General features: G+C 42.2%; 1 protein-coding gene across 3 annotated transcripts; it reads right to left on the bottom strand.

Moving 5' to 3' along the window:
* Window positions 1-6272: 6272 nt before the first annotated feature.
* Window positions 6273-20114, bottom strand: LOC110532507 (voltage-gated purine nucleotide uniporter SLC17A9). 3 transcript variants are annotated; one of them, XR_016483370.1, is made up of 13 exons: window positions 19786-20096; window positions 14806-15003; window positions 14490-14629; window positions 14303-14402; window positions 14035-14159; window positions 13665-13712; window positions 13354-13450; window positions 13108-13195; window positions 12971-13005; window positions 8474-8589; window positions 8275-8330; window positions 7947-7976; window positions 6273-7817 (listed from the first exon to the last, which is right to left on the bottom strand). XR_016483370.1 is itself a non-coding variant. In XM_021616470.3 (13 exons), the coding sequence occupies exons 1-13, from the start codon at window positions 19917-19919 to the stop codon at window positions 7648-7650; spliced, it is 1386 nt and encodes a 461-aa protein (XP_021472145.3). In that variant the 5' UTR covers window positions 19920-20114; the 3' UTR covers window positions 6273-7647. The 3 variants fall into 3 exon arrangements, 2 of the variants coding, with proteins under 2 accessions (XP_021472145.3, XP_090041115.1); XM_021616470.3 differs by having other exon boundaries at window positions 13616-13712; window positions 19786-20114; XM_090184989.1 differs by having other exon boundaries at window positions 13616-13712; window positions 14806-18361; window positions 19786-20004.
* Window positions 20115-20187: the final 73 nt, after the last annotated feature.

The raw sequence follows: 20187 nt of genomic DNA on the forward strand, positions 1-20187 counted from the left end.
TTTCTTAGCTACAGTATACATATCTTCCTGACATATTACATAATTTATACAGCAGCATACAATACATTTTTGGACTGACCTTGTTGTGCTGTGCTCACTTGAACAGGAAGGTGGTGCTGCGGTCCTTCGTGTGGCAAATGTTGTCATCAAACTGTGTCATCAAAGTCTGGCATTCGCTGGATTTATAGTGCTTTCACGACAACTGGGTCCACGGAAAGAAACAAATTCCAAGTTGGATGACAGTTCAAAACGTATTTTCCCAGTTGGAGCTCGTTTTTTTCCGAGGTCCCAGTTGTCTGGAACTCACTGAAGTCTGAGATTTCCCAGTTCCGAGTTTCCAGTTGTTTTGAACTCGGCAGAATTTATGCTGGACTGATACCATGGCCAATGTATTCAATCCTTTCTGGCCCATGGTGTTGCATGTGAATGTTTATCCTTTTAAACTTGGAAAATAGATCCCTAAACAGACTTGGACCACACATCGACTCCACTGAATAGCAGGCTCATGATTGCTTTGAAACGCTTGCAGATAGCAACTGATTCCCTTCCAAACCACTTATTGATGAATTTGCTATAGTAGGATGTCCCTTGGGGGTATAGGTACCTATGTAGGACATGCGAGGGTTAGGTTAATAAACAGGCTGGAGCTAGAACCTCGTTGTCGCGCGTCCTTATTTTAGATCATACTACATGGTGTCAGAAGTGGTTATAAAACTCACATAAACGTGAAGGACGTACCAAGTAAATCATACATTCAGGCTGTTTCAAAGCAGGGAGGGCACAGTGTTGGAGATAAAACAGCGCATATCATTATTTTGCTAGCTAACGTGCAAGGACTAAGTTACTGCTAAGCAACATGTTGCAAGAGGAAGAAGCTGGCGGGATTTCAGGGTTTGCGACTCCAAGTTCAACGGGCTCTGGCGCTAACACGGACAGGCCAGTGGCCAGTGCTGACGGATTTCGCATTAGTCCCCCGGATAATTTTGTTTGTATGGACATTCAAAACTGGCCGAAATGGATCAGGCGCTTTGAAAGGTACAGGGTAGCTAGCATCAGGCTTAAACGTGAAAAATGAGGCATTCCAAGTGAATACACTGATCTACTATATGGGTGATGAAGCCGAGGATATATTAAATGCTTCAACGTTGACCGAGGAAGATAAACTTAACTACAGTGCCGTTAAAGACTGTTTTGAAACGCATTTTGTTGGGAGACACAACATTATTTTTGAGAGAGCTAGGTGTAATATGCGCAAACAGGAGCAGGGTGAAACCACTGGCAGTTTTATCACAGCTGTTCACAAACTAACCGAACATTGTCAGTTTGGCGCGCTCAGGGAAGAGCTGATCCGAGATCGGATTGTAGTCGGAATAAGAAATATATCACTTTCTGAAAAGTTACAGTTGGATTCCCAGTTTACCTTGTCCAAAGCTGTAAACCAGGTTAGGCAGAGTGAGACAGTAAAAAGACAGCAGACGATACTGCGCGACAGCAGCTCCTTGCAGAACGAAGAGAGTGAGGAAATACATGCATTTTCATACAGAGCTAAAAAAAAAAAAAAACGGAGGGGAACACAGAACAGAGACAGACGTGGAGAAAACAATCACAGACAGTACCAGTAGCTAGTTCAAGTGTTTGTCGCAAATGTGGGAAATCCCCTTTCCACAGATGGAAAGATTGCCCAGCAAAGGATGCGGAATGCAGGAAATGTCACAGGAGAGGACACTTTTCAGCTGTCTGTCGATTAAAGCAAATGCATGAGGTCTCAGAGGAGGTACAGCAGGACAGCATCTTTATGGGAGAAGTAAAGGAAGACAATGCTGGCTGGCATTCAGACATTAAACTCAATGGGGAGGTTGTGTCATTTAAACTAGACACTGGGGCAGCAGTGACAGCTATCCCAACTAGGCTGTATAGCTATAGCAGAGATGGCCCTTTGCTCTCTACAAACAAAAAACTGTACGGACCCAGTAATAAGATTTTACCAGTGGTAGGGCAGTTGGTGATTAAACTGGAGAGTAAAGACAAAAGTGCCATCCAGCCTGTCTTCGTCATTGACTCTCTAGCCAGACCGTTGCTGGGGCTGCCAGCAATGGAAGCATTGCAACTCATTGAGAGAGTGAGCGAACTGGAGGACCCAGGTGATGTTTTCAAAAATAAATTCCCAAAAGTGTTTTCTGGTCTAGGAAGGATAGAAGGTGACTACAAAATCTGCCTGAAAGAGGATGCTATCCCCTATGCCCTTATACCCCCCGGCGGGTGCCTATCCCTTTATTGGCCAGAGTAAAGGAAGAGTTGGGTAGGATGGAAGACATTGGGGCGGTGTCTAAAATAGAGAGTCCCACAGACTGGTGTGCAGGGATGGTGGTGGTCCCAAAAGCCAATGGGGAAATAAGGACATGTGTGGACATGACTAAATTCAATGAGGCACTCTGCAGAGAGAGACACATCTTACCATCAGTGGAGCAGTCTCTGGCTCAGTTGGATGCCTTACAAGTTGTCACAAAGCTGGATGCCCGCTCACAACGTTTATAACACCGTTTGGACGTTACTGTTTTAATGTTTTGCCATTTGGAATCGCTTCCGGTCCTGAGCATTTCCAAAGACGTCATAGTCCACGCGGACGATGTGCTCGTGTGTGGAATGGACACAGCAGAACATGATGTAAGGCTCACAGCAGTTCTGACCCAACTCCAGGAGACTGGCCTGACACTCAATTAAAAATGCACTTTTGCACAATCAGAGGTCTTGTTCTTAGGACACAAAATCAGTGCAGCTGGAATAGAGCCGGACCCAGAGAAGATCAGCGCCATCACAGATATGCCCAGACCCCAGAATGTGGCTGAAGTCAGGACCTTCTTAGGCATGGCCACATATGTGGGTAAGTTCCTCCCACAGTTCTCAGATACAACCAAACCTCTGAGAGACTTACTAGCCAAAGAGAATGACTGGTCATGGGGTCACATGCAACAGGTAGCATTTGACCAAATAAAAGGAGATCTGGCCTCACAGAGTGCTGGCCCAGTACCGTCCCCACGCTAAGACAAAAGTATCAGCAGATGCATCATCCTTTGAGCTAGGGGCGGTCCTCGCACAGATGCAGAACAACATGGAGTGGCGTCCAATAGCATACATCTCCCGAAGCTTATCCGACACAGAGCAAAGATATGCTCAAGTGGAGAAGGAGGTGTTGGCTATCACATGGGCATGTGAAAGGCTCAGCCAATACCTTATTGGCCTGCAGTTTACAGCAGAGACTGACCACAAACCACTGTTGGCTCTGTTAGGGACAAAAGCACTGGACGACTTGCCTCCCAGAGTTCTGCGCTTCCGCCTCAGATTACTGAGGTTCACCTACAAGATGGTGTATGTGCCAGGAAAGGCACTGATCACAGCAGATGCACTCTCCAGGGCCCCAATTAAACATCCATTATCAGAGGAGGAGCAATGTCTAGAGGGTGAGGTACAGGTGTCCATTAATGCAATAAGGGACAGTCTACCTGCATCTCAGACCAAACTGCAGCAGATTGCAGAGGAGCAACAACGAGACCACATCTGCCAACAGATAGTGCAGCAGTGCAAAAAGGGATGGCCCAGGCAGGAAGAACTGCCTCAACTGCTGAAGCCCTATTGGGTACACCAAAGTGACTTCCACTGTAATGGAGACCTTCTCATGAAAGGACAACGGATAGTTATCCCAGAGACTCTACAACCAGAAATGCTAGACAGAGTGCATGATGGACACATGGGGATAACCAAATGCAGACTGAGGGCTCAACAGTCAGTGTGGTGGCTTGGTCTGAGTACTCAGATTGCCAAGCTAGTGGCCCAGTGTGAGGTCTGTACAAAATGTCAACCTTGTTATCCGGAGCCAATGATGGCAACGGAGCTGCCAAAACGGCTATGGCAAAAGGTAGGGGCGGATATGTTCTATTGGAAAAATGACACTTATCTGCTAGTGGTAGATTACTACTCAAGATACATTGAAATAGCAAAGACACCCATAACCACATCAGCTGGTGTTATCAATGGATTAAAGTAAACATTTTCCAGGCAAGGGGTCGCTGAGGTCCTGGTTACAGATAATGCTCCCCAGTTCTCTGCAAGCTCCTTTTCTGCTTTTGCTGCAGAATATGACTTCATACATGTGACCAGTAGCCCCTACCATGCACAGAGTAAAGGTGAGGCAGAGAGAGCTGTGAAAACAGTCAAGGGACTGCTGAAAAAGAACAAGGATCCATACAGGGCTCTGTTAGCTTACAGAGTTACACCACTGCATCATGGGCTGTCGCCTGACGAGCTCCTGATGGGCAGGAGGCTGCGTTCCCCATTGCCTATCTTGCCGGCTCAGCTTAAACCCTGATGGCCTAACAGGAAGGCCTTCACTGAGAGGGACAAACGTCTGAAACAAACGCAAACTGGAGACTTTAATCGGAGACACCGTGCTAAGGAGAGGCCAGAGCTGACTGAAGGTCAACGTGTGTGGATTACAAACTCAAAGACACCAGCAATAGTGCTGAGGAAAGCGGATGCCCCACGCTCCATGTGGTGGACACAGGCTCAGAAGAGGTACGAAGGACCAAAACACACCTCAGAGCTCTTCCAGATCTACCAGCCACACAGACACAGGCCACAGAAAATGTACAAAAAGAGGGTGAAAGAGAGAGAATGCTCACAGAGCAACAAGCACACCTAAAAAGGGATGTGAAGCCACCAGAGTAGCTGAAAGACTATGTTACGTGAAGAAAAAACATACTGTTGGGGACCATACCCAGCAAAAAGAGACTGTACATAAGTTAATGTTCATACTGTGTGATTTAATGCTTTCATACTGTTTCAGGATGGGAAGTAGCATGTTGGAGAACAATACTGGTTTCCAAATTGCATTGCAGTTATGCTTCAGTGGTTATGCATGTTTAGTTCTTGTTCATGGGAGAGGGGAAGATGTAATAGGATGTCCCTTGGGGGTATCGGTACCTATATAGGACATGCGAGGGTTAGGTTAATAAACAGGCTGGAGCTAGAACCTCGTCGCGCATCCTTATTTTAGATCATACTACATTTGCGATTTCCAACTTGTTGTGTATTGTTTATGTCCAATAGCTACGTTTTAGCTATACTTTCTCTTCATATGACAAGGATTGAAAGGATTTGCCAGTACATTGTCGACTTTATTCATGATGGTGACTGCTTGTCTAGCTTGCTAGCTAAGAGGGGGGGGGGGGGGGGGGGGGGCTAAACAGGTGGGGCTCAAAACAGGTGGCCCCGAATGACGTGTAGCACCTGCTGATTTGCCATTACCATAGTCACTCTCCACTGGCTATGGTGCTGAAACTGCACTGATGCTCGTAAAGTTGCTTTCTACTAGCTTTGTTTATTGTCCCCCAAGGTTAAATCGGGGAGGTATTGTGGATCGGTCTCCATCGTCCTTCTGTCTCTCCATCTGTTAGTCACATGAGATATCTCGGACAGCACTGGCCCGATGTTTACGAAAGATGGGTGAATTATGCGTTTTGCCATTGAAATCCGGCATTTACAAAATTACACTAATTGGCCCAAGGCGGGAGCTATAGTTATTAACTGATAATTTGTGAGTCACACCAGAGAGGAATAGGTTAAGCGAGAGGGATAACTCGGAACAAAATCTGTCTTCTCCAGCAGGTGGCGTTTTTTATTTGGCACATGACATGGAGTATAGGCTATATAAGGAGTGGATTAGCTAGAGACTGCAAAACTCAACATTCAGGGCTACCGGCTGACCTGGCCAGTTAATCAAGCTTTCATATGGCCCGCTTGGGACAGTAGACTACATTTTCAAAAAATATATAGGCTATATAAGCTACTTGTATTCATACATTCACAATCTTCCCAACAACTGACGCTTCACACTTGTTATCAACCTGCTTCCAAGCGGTGTCAATAATGTCAAAGCCTTCCCTGTTCATCTCAACTTCCTGGATACACCCGCCAAAGTGGAGGGGGAAGCCCATCAATTCATTGTTGAACATCCGCACGCCATTCAAAAGTCCTCCACCTTTCAATCTTTTTTCATATCAGACATAGCGATGTCATTATTAGCAAATAAAAGTTTATGTAAGGTCCACGGACCATGTAGGCATACACTATGGAGCTGCTTGCTTGTCAATACATGAACATTAGCCTATTTACACAAATCACTTGTTGGTTAAATACAAAAATCAATATTGTAATAATGCTATGCTGTAGTCTAGGCCTATATAATTGTTTAAAAATCAGATTAATTCCCGAAGCTGTTCATGAGCAATGTCGTTTATTTATTCGTTGAATATCAACTGTCAGGTGTCAAGAGCGCAGAACTATGGACACTGCTTATTGCTGCGCAGAAATAAACCTGTTCTAATAAACCCAGTCTCTGCGCAACAATCTTAAATGCAATCTCTGGAAAATACAACCGTTTTGATGGAAATTATTGAAAAGAGCGGGATCCCAGTGTTATAGGGCTATAATTTATTTCTCAACTCCAATTGGCAGCGTTTTACAATCTTTAGTGTCTATCATGACAATTAAAAAAAGTTACTGCGTGAAGCGTGTCAGCCATTCGCATGTGTTTTACGTAGGCCTCTATTAACTGTACAATTCACACAATTACACTATTTATAAACATAACAATTACATGATTTTATGAATGCCAGTGGGAGTTTTTTTTAAAGACATTATACAAGCAACAAGGTCATATTTAGTCTGTGACATAGCTAATGATTAGCCCTTTGGGGTAAACCATGTAGAGAAGCAACCTCATGCTTCAGCCATATAGCCATGATAATGGGTCAGACAGGTGATCATGCTTATTGCTAAAATAGCACACCTGCCTGATCATATGGACCATATAAAGATATTGCTTTTCATCAATATGTTACTATGCTAATTTTTGGAGGGGAATATTACATTTTAAACGGTTTAGTATAGGCTATATGTCATCATTGAGAGGGGGGCATGGTTTTATTTTTGTTTTCCAAACAATCAGTGTAAATAAATCTGATTTTATGGTTGGCTATAATATAAAGGTATTTGCCCAAACTGCAAATGAAATGTGAAATCACCCAGATTTAAATTCTGCGTGCTTTCCTGATATCTTGGCCTGGGTCAGTAATTTTAAAATTCAGGCCAGTAGTTTTCACTTGGTACTGGCCCAGTGTGCCACTGGCAAATTTACCTGAATGTCAAGACCTGGACTGGTACCCAGGTTAACTGCCCTCCATTTTTAAAGACATTTATTTCCATTGTTAGATATATAAAAGCTAATCTGTGGTCAACTAAAATGTGTTAGTCACACAAGATATCTCAATTGGCCCAATGGGGTCGCTGCATCATTCATGGGGGATGACATGTTTACTGTTGTCTTGTTTCGCTTTTCAATTTCAGGGACAATAGATAATGTTTTCAAAGTTCTACCAAGTGAAGCAACATTGAATTATAAATATTTTAAACCATCTTATTCTCAGACCTGGTGCAAGAAGGCATAATTTAAAACATGTCAGAAACAAGTCATTTTTTTCATAGGCATATTGTAGTTAGGCCTGCAATCCTCTACACAAACCATTTTGTTAGACTGACATTATAGCCTACACAGATATACACACTAAGTTATTGGCAGTGTCTTTGTGTGGGTCATACACGAATGACTTCAGACAAATTCCACAAGTCCACACGGTTGGCTTCTCCAAACATGAGGAATACTCCGAGGCCCATGGTATTCACCATTGTGAAGAGTGAGAACACGTAACCCCAGGAAGCTGTGACCTCAATCAGGTATCCAGAAACATAGACCAGCACCAGACCTGTGGGATACACAAACTGGTCTCATTTACACAGTCAAATACAGTACATAGGCCTGTAATACACTTAACCGTGAGCATTATATCATTCTGATGTACTGTATACATTGGGGATTGATATTTAATACCTACCTGTGAAAGCTCCACACATATTCATAAATCCTGTGGAGAAAAAAATTGGTTCATTTTTGGGAACAAAATATTTGTTTGTCAATCAAAATGGAACAAATGGAATAGGAAGACAATGATACCCAAAGACACTGACAGTGTCCAGTTAAGATAAATTCTTATTTACAATGACGGCCTACAACGGCCAAACCCAGACGACGCTGGGCACAATTGGTCCAGCGATATCCGGGTTTGGCAGGTGTAGGCCGTCATTGTAAATAAGAATTAGTTCTTAACTGACTTGCCTAGTTAAATAAAGGTTCAATTTTAAAATTGTTTTTAAAAAACTGACCAAACAAGGCTCCAGCGCACGATGGGGCAAGGTCCTGTACATTCACAGACACACCACTAGCACATGGGGACAATGGCAACAGGTTAGTATACTAATAACTCTATTACTGGATGAGAAGTTACCCTTCTCATCCAGTAATACGGGTATACCTCTATTATGTGGATTGAATAATGTTACATGAACACACACAGAAACACACCTGCTGTTGAAGGTGGCCAGGCCCACAGCAGCAGAGACAAAGATCACAGCGGAAGGGAATGAGAGTGGCCTGCAGAGTAGCAAGAGGAACACACTGGACACACCCATGGACATGAACTGTATGAGGAGAGAGAGAAACACACTGATCGACTTGTTTAAAGATGTCCTCTAGCGATTTATGAACATTTAATTTTGAAAAGCGATAACCAAAGTATAAAGACAGTAAAGTACACACATTAAAGGGTGAAAAAAAGATGTTTGGAACAAAATTTTGTTTTTTTAGACACAAGTGAAAACTTCAAGGGAGTAGGGCATTTAAGGAGTCATTTTGATGGGAATCTGTGATGTTATCAGCCTCACCCTTGCTTGAGGAACAGTAGAGAACTAAAGAGGAAAAGCACACCCCCCCACTTGTGCTATGTCAATACATTTTGTAAAGTAAATCAGGTGATAAAGAGGTGAAAAATAGACTGGAGTGCCACTTTAACTTAAATTCCCCATTTCAAGAGATAGAGTGCCTTGCAAAGGTATCCACCCCCCTTGGCATTTTCCTATTTTGTTGCATTACAACCTGTAATTTAAATGTATTTTTATTTGAATTTCATGTAATGGACATACACAAAATAGTTCAAATTGGTGAATTGAAATGAAAAAAAAATATTGTTTCAAAAATTCTATAAAAAAAAAACATAAAAGTGGTGCGTGCATACAGTTGAAGTCGGAAGATTACATACACCTAAGCCAAGTACATTTAAACTCAGATTTTCACAATTCCTGACATTTAATCCTAGTAAAAAATTCCCTGTTTTAGGTCAGTTAGGATCACCACTTTATTTTAAGAAAGTGAAATGTCAGAACAATTGTAGAGAAAATGATTTATTTCAGCTTTTATTTCTTTCATCACATTCCCAGTGGATCAGAAGTTGACATACACTCAATTAGTATTTGGTAGCATTGCCTTTAAATTGATTAACTTGGGTCAAACGTTTCGGGTAGCCTACAACAAGCTTCCCACAATAAGTTGAGTGAATTTTGTCCCATTCCTCCTGAAAGAGCTGGTGTAACGGAGTCAGGTTTGTAGGCCCCCTTGCTCGCACACACGTTTTCAGTTCTGCCCACAAATTTTCTATGGGATTGAGGTCAGGTCTTTGTGATGGCCACTCCAATACCTTGACTTTGTGGTCCTTATGCCTCATGATGCCAACTATTTTGTGAAGTGCACCACTCCCCCCTGCAGCAAAGCACCCCCACAACATGATGCTGCCACCCCCATGCTTCACGGTTGGGATGGTGTTCTTCGGCTTGCAAGCCTCCCCTTTTTTCCTCCAAACATAACAATGGTCATTACGGCCAAACAGTTCTATTTTTGTTTCATCAGACCAGAGGATATTTCTCCAAAAAGTACGATCTTTATCTGTGGATATAGATACTTTTGCACCTGTTTCCTCCAGCATCTTCACAAAGTCCTTTGCTTCAGTCCTGGGATTGATTTGCACTTGGTGCACCAAAGTACATTCATCTCTAGGAGACAGAACGCGTCTCCTTCCTGAGCAGTATGACGGCTGCGTGGTCCCATGGTGTTTATACTTGCATACTATCATTTGTACAGATGAACGTGGTACCTTCAGGAGTTTGGAAATTGCTCCCAAGGATGAACTAGTCTTGTGGAGGTCTACACATTTTTTTCTGAGGTCTTGGCTAGTTTCTTTTGATTTTCACATGATGTCAAGCAAAGAGGCACTGAGTTTGAAGGTAGGCCTTGAAATACATCCACAGGTACACTTCCAATTGACTCAAATGATGTCAATTAGCTTATCAGAAAGCATGGCATATTTTTCTGGAATTTTCCAAGCTGTTTACAGGCACAGTCAACTTAGTGTATGTAAACTTCTGACCCACTGGAATTGTGATACAGTGAATTATAAGTGAAATAATCTGTCTGCAAACAATTGTTGGAAAAATGACTTGTGTCATGCAAAGTATATGTCCTAACCGACTTCCAAGACCATAGTTTGTTAAAAATAAATATGTGGAGTGGTTGAAAAACTAGTTTTAATGACTCCAACTTAAGTGTATGTAAACTTCCGATTTCAACTGTATATATTCACCCCCTTTGCTATGAAGCCCTTAAACAAGATCTGTCGCAATCAATTACCTTCAGAAGTCACATAATTAGTTAAATAAAGTCCACCTGTGTGCAATCTAAGTGTCACATGATATGTCACATGATCTTAGTAAATATACACCTGTTCTGAAAGGCCCCAGAGTCTGCAACACCACTAAGCAAGGGGGCCATCAAGCAAGCATTACCATGAAGACCAAGGAGCTCTCCAAACAGGTCAGGGACAAAGTGGGGGAGAAGTACAGATCAGGGTTGGGTGATAAAAAAAATATCCAAAACTTTGAACATCCCACGGAGCACCATTAAATCCATTATAAAAAATTGAAATATTTTGGCACCACAACAAACCTGCCAAGAGAGGGCCACCCACCAAAACTCATGGACCATGCAAGGAGGGCATTAATCAGAGAGGCAACAAAGAGACCAAAGATAACCCTGAAGGAGCTGCGAAGCTCCACAGAGGAGATTGGAGTATCTGTCCATAGGACCCCTTTAAGCCGTACACTCCACAGAACTGGGCTTTACCTAAGAGTGGCCAGAACAAAAGCCATTGCTTGAAGAAGAAAATAAGCAAACACGTGTGGTGTTCGCCAAAAGGCATTTGGGAGACTCCCCATACATATGGAAGAAGGTTCTCTGGTCAGATGAGACTAAAATGTAGCTTTTTGGCAATCAAGGAAAACGCTATGTTTGGCGCAAACCCAACACCTCTCATCATCATGTGGGGATGATGAGATGACCCTGAGAATGACCCTGAGAATACTGCTAAAGCAACTCTTGAGTGGTTTAAGGGGAAACATTTCAATGTCTTGGATTGGCCTAGTCAAAGCCCAGACCTCAATCCAATTGTGAATCTGTGGTATGACTTAAATATTGCTGTCCACCAGTGGAACCCATCCAACTTGAAGGAGCTAGAACAGTTTTGCCATGAAGAATGGGCAAAAATCCCAGTGGCTAGATGTGCCAAGCTTATAGAGACATACCCCAAGAGACTTGCAGCTGTAATTGCTGCAAAAGGTGGCTCTATAAAGTATTGACTTTGGGGGGGTGAATAGTTATGCATGCTCAAGGTTTCAGTTTTTTTATCTTATTTCTTCTTTGTTTCACAAGAAAAAAATATTTGCATCTTCAAAGTGGTATGCATGCTGTGTAAATCAAATGACACAAACCCCCAAAAGTCCATGTCAATTCCAGGTTGTAAGGCAACAAAATAGGAAAAATGCCAATGGGGGTGAAAACTTTCGCAAGCCACTGAACTGTAACTAATCCTGTTATGTCAGATAAGAAATTATTGAGACCCTTGACAAAGATGAGCAATAATGACTGTATAAAATAAATAATTCAAATACTGAGCTATATTGTATGAAGAAAAAAGGGAAATTATATAATTTTTCTCAAAAACATAGGGATCAAGATGATTGACATCCTATTCTTATAAAGTAGTCAAAAATTCATTATTTGGTAGCATATTCCTAGCCCGCAATGACTACATCAAGCTTGTGACACTACTCTACTTGTTGGATGCATTTGCAGTTCGTTTTGATCGTGTTTCAAATTATTTAATGTCATTATGTTGTATGTCATTATAGTGGATGATAGCATGATTACGGATAATCCTGAATGAATCGTGAGAAAGTTACAGAGAGTCACAGATAAGACATGCTAACCTCCCCTGTTATTGATAATGTCTTGATATTTGACCCTCTGTATTTCTCAATCATCATTATTCACGATTCCTTCAGGATTATCCATTATCATGGTATCATCCTCATTAATGTAGAAGTGTTTAGAAACATTTTATTCTTATTTTCAATAAAAGTGACTCTAAAATTACACAATACATTTTTACAATTACTTTCTATTGGGTACAAAATAATCTGAAACACCCGAAACTAACTGCAAATGCACCCAACAAGTTTGTAGAGTCACAAGCTTGATGTAGCCATTGCGTGTTAGGAATATGGGACCAAAGACTAAACTTTGACTACTTTATTTATAAGAATCTTTAAGGGTGTCAATAATTTTGACAACTACCTTTTTGAGAAAAAAGTATTATCTTTCTCTGAGCAAATGTTTAAATTATTATAATAATTGTTTTACAGTTTTTTCATTATTCATTTTATACAGTCATTATTGCTAATCTTTTTCAAGGGTGTCAATAATTTCAGAGTTCACTGTATGTTAGTCAGGGGAAATAATTGCCTGAGCCCCAAGGATATGTATGATTGCCTTGTCTGGCATGAAAATGGGGAGCTCTAACCTGTCTGAACAAATCTCTTATGTATACCTGTACTTTCTCTCTGTCCACAAACCACTGAATATTGGGTTCAGTTACACAAGAATATAAGTTAGCGATTCTAAACCAGGTAAGCTTACCTGCATCATCTTCCTAACAGATGATGTTCGAAATCCTAGAACAAAAAAACAGTCTGTTACTATGAAATAGTTTCAATAACTTACTAAGGAAGCAGCAAAACAAACAAATGTTGTACTCTAATCTGTCATTCTTGTACCCTGCTGAATGAGGTGATCCGAAATTATTCCTCCAAAGAGCGCAGATGCGATTGCAACCAACCATGGAATTACGTTACACACCCATCCCTGGAATAACATATATTAGTAGTATGAGTTACAATACAGATTACACTAAATTGCAATGGTTACACTATTTATTATTTTGGGTGAAGAAGTCCAGTATAGGTAAGACATACTTTTTGGATAAGGTAAAGAAAGTGGCTGAAGAGATAAAGGTTTAATACCTTGGCGTGCGGATATGTATCTTTGAAAAAGGTTGGTAGCCATGACATCAATGAGTAACAAGTACTGCTGAAGCATAGGTGAGCAAAGACCATGGCACTGAAGAGATGTGAAAGAGGGAGAACAAGAGACTAAAAAAAGCAGTAGAGCCAGGCAAGCAGGCAACATCAAGGTAAATACAAGAAGTTGCAAAACATTTGCATAACATCCACGTGCCATACTGTATTACTCCACAATCAACATATGCAAAAATGTAAGCTGTACCACACAGAGGGATTTTTGAACATTTTTAGCCAGCGTTTCTTTGACAGACCCGAACTGGATCCATGGCTTGACAGCACTTGGATTGTGTTCATTTGACCTGCAACCGAAACACACATTACCATATAAAGCAGTATGATTATAGCAGCCAACCTCTTGAATCGTACATAACAACCACATCATTCAGTGAAACAACTAACATGTATAATACATGCATTACATTTTGTAGATACTTTCAAACTATAAATATATTATAGAAGCCTACCTCATATGAAATCTAGAACCTAGAACAACCACTTAATTCAATGAAACAACTATTACATACAACACATCCAATGCACATTTTTTGATTCTTTAAAACAAAATATATTCATGCACAAAGCACCAGTTCTATAGATTATTATATTGCTACCCTAGAGTACCTCTCAGTAGAAATCTCCACACAGTCAATGACCACAGTCCCGAGAGCAGACCAGCGCCATAGAACACACTCTCCCAGCCATAGCGTTCCAACATCACGGACCCCAGTCCTCCCACCATCAGTGTTCTGACTCACAAGCATAGAAGCACAATGAGGAAGAAGCTTTCAGAACATATTTCAGATAAAGCTATTTATGATTAAATTATAAATCAGAGATGGATGTTGGTATAATTAGAGACCTGTGTTCAGTTATTACATGTATAACTTACCCCATATAAGAGCCACTGCCCATGGTACTCATCAGAAAGCCTCTTTCCCCTTCATCCACTCGTTGGGAACAAAGACTGGCCAAAGAAGGGTAGTGGACACCTGAGAGAAAGCAGCTGTTATCAAAGTTACCAAACCATTCCAAAAGAGGAGACAGAGGGTAGAGACTTTCTGTTTCCACCCTCTCACCTTGTAATAGCCCCATAAGGAATCTGGCCACCGTCATGGAGGTGAGGGAACTGATGCCCAGTTGCGCCAACAGAGGGGTGCATGCTGTAATGGAAGCCCAGGATGTAGTGGCAAGAAGTAGGACCCGTTCACCACCAATTCTGTCAAAACAAACAATCATGAGCAGAGACAGAGCAGTCTTCACAGCACACTAGAAAGGTGATTTCCAGCTTCTGACATGGACATTATATAACAGGCAATCACTCAAGCTCAAATAACACAAATCCCAATAGGTAGCCATTGTTTCTCTCATTCAGACCACCAGAGGTTGACCCACCTGTCGCTGACATGACCTCCCAGTACCTGAGTGAAGCAGTAACCCCAGAAGAAGCCCCCCATTACCACACCCGACTGCGTCTTGCTCCAGCCAAATGTGGTGGCCATGTTGACAGCACAGATTGGCATGGCCATCCTGGCACAGTAAAGCAGACACGTGCCCAAGAAGAGCATCCCCGTCCACTTTTGAGCCAATGGTCTGGGGGAAAATAGCAAGAAAGAGAGGGAGAGGTAATGATGGATGATAATACTGATAATCTACATTACACTAAATGTAAAAACCAGATAACTGGTCTATTATCATTTCATCCCCTACAGAACATCATGTATCAGTAGTGCTGAGCAATTAACCAAAATTTCAGTTATTTTTCATTTTTTAAACAACTTTTTGTTTTTTAAACAACAACTGACTGACATCAGTTCAATGATTTGAATTCCATTTCGCTTAAAAAAAATATATTTTGTGAACTCAATGCGCACATCGCATAGTTTCTCTAGAGATAAAGATCCAGCCTGAACTGTGCTATGTAGTAGGGAGTTGTAGTTTCCAACAGACCAATATTCTGCACATTTGGTAATTAACTACAATTACAATAATCCATTGGTCATTTACTTGTCTTGGTCTGAGTTTATTTATTCTACTCAAGAATAATGCAGACAGTGAGGTGACATTGAGCATAGCTGTAGGAAGTAGTTTCAGAGTGTTAAAAAAAATTATTGAATCTGAACCAACCTCAAAAAGCGCAAATAGCTCAGCACTATGTATCAGTAGAGAAGACAGCAAACCTGTTTTTCTGACTACATCAAGTGAAGTGCCTTAATGAAGCCACCAGCATTGGATAAAAGTTTCAGCAGACAGAGCAAGCTAAAATATTTTTTTAAATATTTTGTGTGATGTCTAATTTAAAGACAAACAGGGATCTAGTTTAATATTAGATACTTCTGTTAAGTTACATAGAGCAGTAAAACACTACAAATATGTGCAAATTAATTGAAAGTGTGACCAAGATCTAAATCTACTTTCACATTGGAGCTTCTAACAACCATTGTGAATGTTGTGAACACACAAACTCTAGCCTGGTCCCATATATGTTTGTGTTATCCTGTCAGCTCATTGTCACTGGAATGACAGGGAGTTGACATGATCACACAAACAGATCTGGAACCAGGCTACCAAAACACATATTGAACCCAAGATAAGTGTCTACAGTGGTGTAACGTAATTAAGTAAAAATACTCACTAAACAGACATGCTTCCCTTTGTAAATTATGCCTGAGTGTTGGAGTGTGCCCCTGGCTATCCGTAAATTAAAACAACAAGAAAATGGTGCCATCTGGTTTGCTTAATATAACCAATTCAAAATGATTTATATATACACTGCTCAAAAAAAATAAAGGGAACACCTAAACAACACAATGTAACTCCAAGTCAATCACACTTCTGTGAAATCAAACTGTCCACTTAGGAAGCAACACTGATTGACAATAAATTTCACATGCTGTTGTGCAAATGGAATAGACAACAGGTGGAAATTATAGGCAATTAGCAAGACACCCCCAATAAAGGACTGGTTCTGCAGGTGGTGACCACAGACCACTTCTCCGTTCCTATGCTTCCTGGCTGATGTTTTGGTCACTTTTGAATGCTGGCGGTGCTTTCACTCTAGTGGTAGCATGAGATGGAGTCTACAACCCACACAAGTGGCTCAGGTAGTACAGCTCATCCAGGATGGGACATCAATGCGAGCAGTGGCAAGAAGGTTTGCTGTGTTTGTCAGCGTAGTGTCCAGAGCATGGAGGCGCTACCAGGAGACAGGCCAGTACATCAGGAGACGTGGAGGAGGCCGTAGGAGGGCAACAACCCAGCAGCAGGACCGCTACCTCCGCCTTTGTGCAAGGAGGAGCACTGCCAGAGCCCTGCAAAATGATCTCCAGCAGGCCACAAATGTGCTTGTGTCTGCTCAAACGGTCAGAAACAGACTCCATGAGGGTGGTATGAGGGCCCGACGTCCACAGGTGGGGGTTGTGCTTACAGCCCAGCACCGTGCAGGACGTTTGGCATTTGCCAGAGAACACCAAGATTGGCAAATTCGCCACTGGAGCCCTGTGCTCTTCACAGATGAAAGCAGGTTCACACTGAGCACGTGACAGTCTGGAGACGCTGTGGAAAACGTTCTGCTGCCTGCAACATCCTCCAGCATGACCGGTTTGGCGGTGGGTCAGTCATGGTGTGGGGTGGCATTTCTTTGGGGGGCCGCACAGCCCTCCATGTGCTCGCCAGAGGTAGCCTGACTGCCATTAGGTACCAAGATGAGATCCTCAGACCCCTTGTGAGACCATATGCTGGTGCGGTTGGCCCTGGGTTCCTCCTAATGCAAGACAATGCTAGACCTCATGTGGCTGGAGTGTGTCAGCAGTTCCTGCAAGAGGAAGGCATTGATGCTATGGACTGGCCCGCCCGTTCCCCAGACCTGAATCCAATTGAGCACATCTGGGACATCATGTCTTGCACCACAGACTGTCCAGGAGTTGGAGGATGCTTTAGTCCAGGTCTGGGAGGAGATCCCTCAGGAGACCATCCGCCACCTCATCAGGAGCATGCCCAGGCGTTGTAGGGAGGTCATACAGGCATGTGGAGGCCACACACACTACTGAGCCTCATTTTGACTTGTTTTAAGGACATTACATCAAAGTTGGATCAGCCTGTAGTGTGGTTTTCCACTTTAATTTTGAGTGTGACTCCAAATCCAGACCTCCATGGGTTGATAAATTTGATTTCCATTTATAATTTTTGTGTGATTTTGTTGTCAGCACATTCAACTATGTAAAGAAAAAGGTATTTAATAAGAATATTTCATTCATTCAGATCTAGGATGTGTTATTTTAGTGTTCCCTTTATTTTTTTTGAACAATGTATTTATAAACTGTGTGGTTTGAGCCCTGAATGCTGATTGACTGAGAGCCATGTTATATCAGACCGTATACCATGCGTATGACAAAACATTTATTTTTACTGCTCTAATTGTTGGTAACCAGTTTATAATAGCAATAAGGCACCTCGGGGGTTTGTGATATATGGCCAATATACCACGGTTAAGGGCTGTGTCCAGGCAGTCCGCGTTGTGTCATTCTAAGAACGGCCCTTTGCTGTGGTATATTGGCCATTTACCACACCTCCTCTGGGCTTTTTACTTAATATATAAATATATATGTACAGTCGTGGCCAAAAGTTTTGAGAATGACACAAATATACATTTTCACAAAGTCTGCTGCCTCAGTTTGTATGATGGCAATTTTGCAATTAATTGCAAATTCCCTCTTTGCCATGCAAATGAACTGAATCCCCCAAAAACATTTCCACTGCATTTCAGCCCTGCCACAAAAGGACCAGCTGACATCATTGTCAGTGATTCTTTTGTTAACACAGGTGTGAGTGTTGACGAGGACCAGGCTGGAGATCACTCTGTCATGCTGATTGAGTTTGAATAACAAACTGGAAGCTTCAAAAGGAGGGGGGTGCTTGGAATCATTGTTCTTCCTCTGTCCACCATGGTTACCTGCAAGGAAACACGTGCCATCATCATTGCTTTGCACAAAAAGGTCTCCACAGGCAAGGATATTGCTGCCAGTAAGATTGCACCTAAATCAACAATTTATCAGATCATCAAGAACTTCAAGGAGAGCAGTTCAATTGTTGTGAAGAAGGCTTCAGGGCGCCCAAGAAAGTCCAGCAAGCGCCAGGACTGTCTCCTAAAGTTGATTCAGCTGCGGGATCGGGGCACCACCAGTACAGAGCTTGCTCAGGATTGGCAGCAGGCCGGTGTGAGTGCATCTGCACGCACAGTGAGGCAAAGACTTTTGTAGGATGGCCTGGTGTCAAGAAGGGCAGCAAAGAAGCCACTTCTCTCCAGGAAAAACATCAGGGACAGACTGATATTCTGCAAAATGTACAGGGATTGGCATGCTGAGGACTTGGGTAAAGTAATTTTCTCTGATGAATCCCCTTTCCGGAGAAGACAAGGTGAGCACTACCATCAGTCCTGTGTCATGCCAACAGTAAAGCATCCTGAGACCATTAATGTGTGGGATTGCTTCTCAGCCAAGGGAGTGGGCTCACTCACAATTTTTCCTAACACAGCTATGAATAAAGAATGGTACAAACACATCCTCCGAGAGCAACTTCTTCCAACCATCCAGGGACAGTTTGGTGACGAACAATGCCTTTTCCAGCATGATGGAGCACCTTGCCATAAGGCAAAAGTGATAACTAAGTGGCTCGGGGAACAAAACATTGATATTCTGGGTCCAAGGCCAGGAAACTCCCCAGACTTTAATCCCATTGAGAACTTGTGGTCAATCCTCAAGAAGCGGGCGGACAAACAAAACCCCACAAACTCCAAGCATTGATTATGCAAGAATGGGCTGCCATCAGTCAGGATGTGGCCCAGAAGTTAATTGACAGCATGCCAGGGCAGATTGCAGAGGTCTTGAAAAAGAAGGGTCAACACTGCAAATGTATTTATTTTACCTTTATTTAACTAGGCAAGTCAGTTAAGAACCAATTCTTATTTTCAATGATGGCCTAGGAACAGTGGGTTAACTGCATGTTCAGGGGCAGAACGACAGATTTGTATCTTGTCAGCTCGGGGATTTGAACTTCATGTAATTGTCAATAAAAGCCTTTGACACTTATGAAATGCTTGTAAATATACTTCAGTATTCCATAGTAAAATCTGACAAAAATACCGAGACACTGAAGCGGCAACCTTTGTGGAAATTAATATTTGTCATTCTCAAAACGTTTGGCCACGACTGTATATTTCAATACCAAATACTTGGAGACTTTTATGTATTATAAAAACAAACATTGCTTGACATGTCTATTTTCACCACGTAACCGCTACAGTGAAGAAGTTTTCAAATCTAACGTTTTCAGCTTCTGCAATAGGCAAAGCACCGAAAGCATAATCCAACTCCTTACCTGGGCCATATCGCAGTCTGCCGCTGTGGTTCCTCTCCCTCCGAACCATTGTGTGCAAATACTTTGTTAGGAATATTTTTCCCGGGAACTTCCAAGTTATGTTTAGTTTCACCAAATATTTGCCACAATGCCATTCAACGTCTGGTGTATTTTCTAATTCACCGTCCACCGCTCTACAAGTAGATTTCGTCGGGAAACGTGCGCTTTGATTAAAGAAAATATGGACACAGCCTTGGCAAACAAGCTGGACAGGTAAAACTAGTAGGCAACATGAAACATGCATATCTCTCTGACAGCTTGGCTGGCTGAATGACTGGTTTCTTGCAATCAGTGCAACACAGAACGCGTTCCAGCTCGTCTAGTTTGTAAATAGCGGCAGCCAATCAACAATGTGTGATCGCG

The sequence above is a fragment of the Oncorhynchus mykiss genome, chromosome 9 (assembly GCF_057628025.1).
Source record: "Oncorhynchus mykiss isolate SJ-2025 chromosome 9, ASM5762802v1, whole genome shotgun sequence".
Classification (NCBI taxonomy): Eukaryota; Metazoa; Chordata; class Actinopteri; order Salmoniformes; family Salmonidae; genus Oncorhynchus; species Oncorhynchus mykiss.

Bases quoted from the DNA above. Each gene is read 5' to 3' on its own strand.
- LOC110532507 (XM_021616470.3), bottom strand. From the start codon at position 19,919: ATGGCATTGTGGCAAATATTTGGTGAAACTAAACATAACTTGGAAGTT. The intron at 14,630-14,805 runs GTGGGTCAACCT...TTGTTTTGACAG, and splicing joins GGAGGTCATGTCAGCGACAG to AATTGGTGGTGAACGGGTCC. The intron at 13,006-13,107 runs GTACAAGAATGA...TTTTTGTTCTAG, and splicing joins GGATCACCTCATTCAGCAGG to GATTTCGAACATCATCTGTT.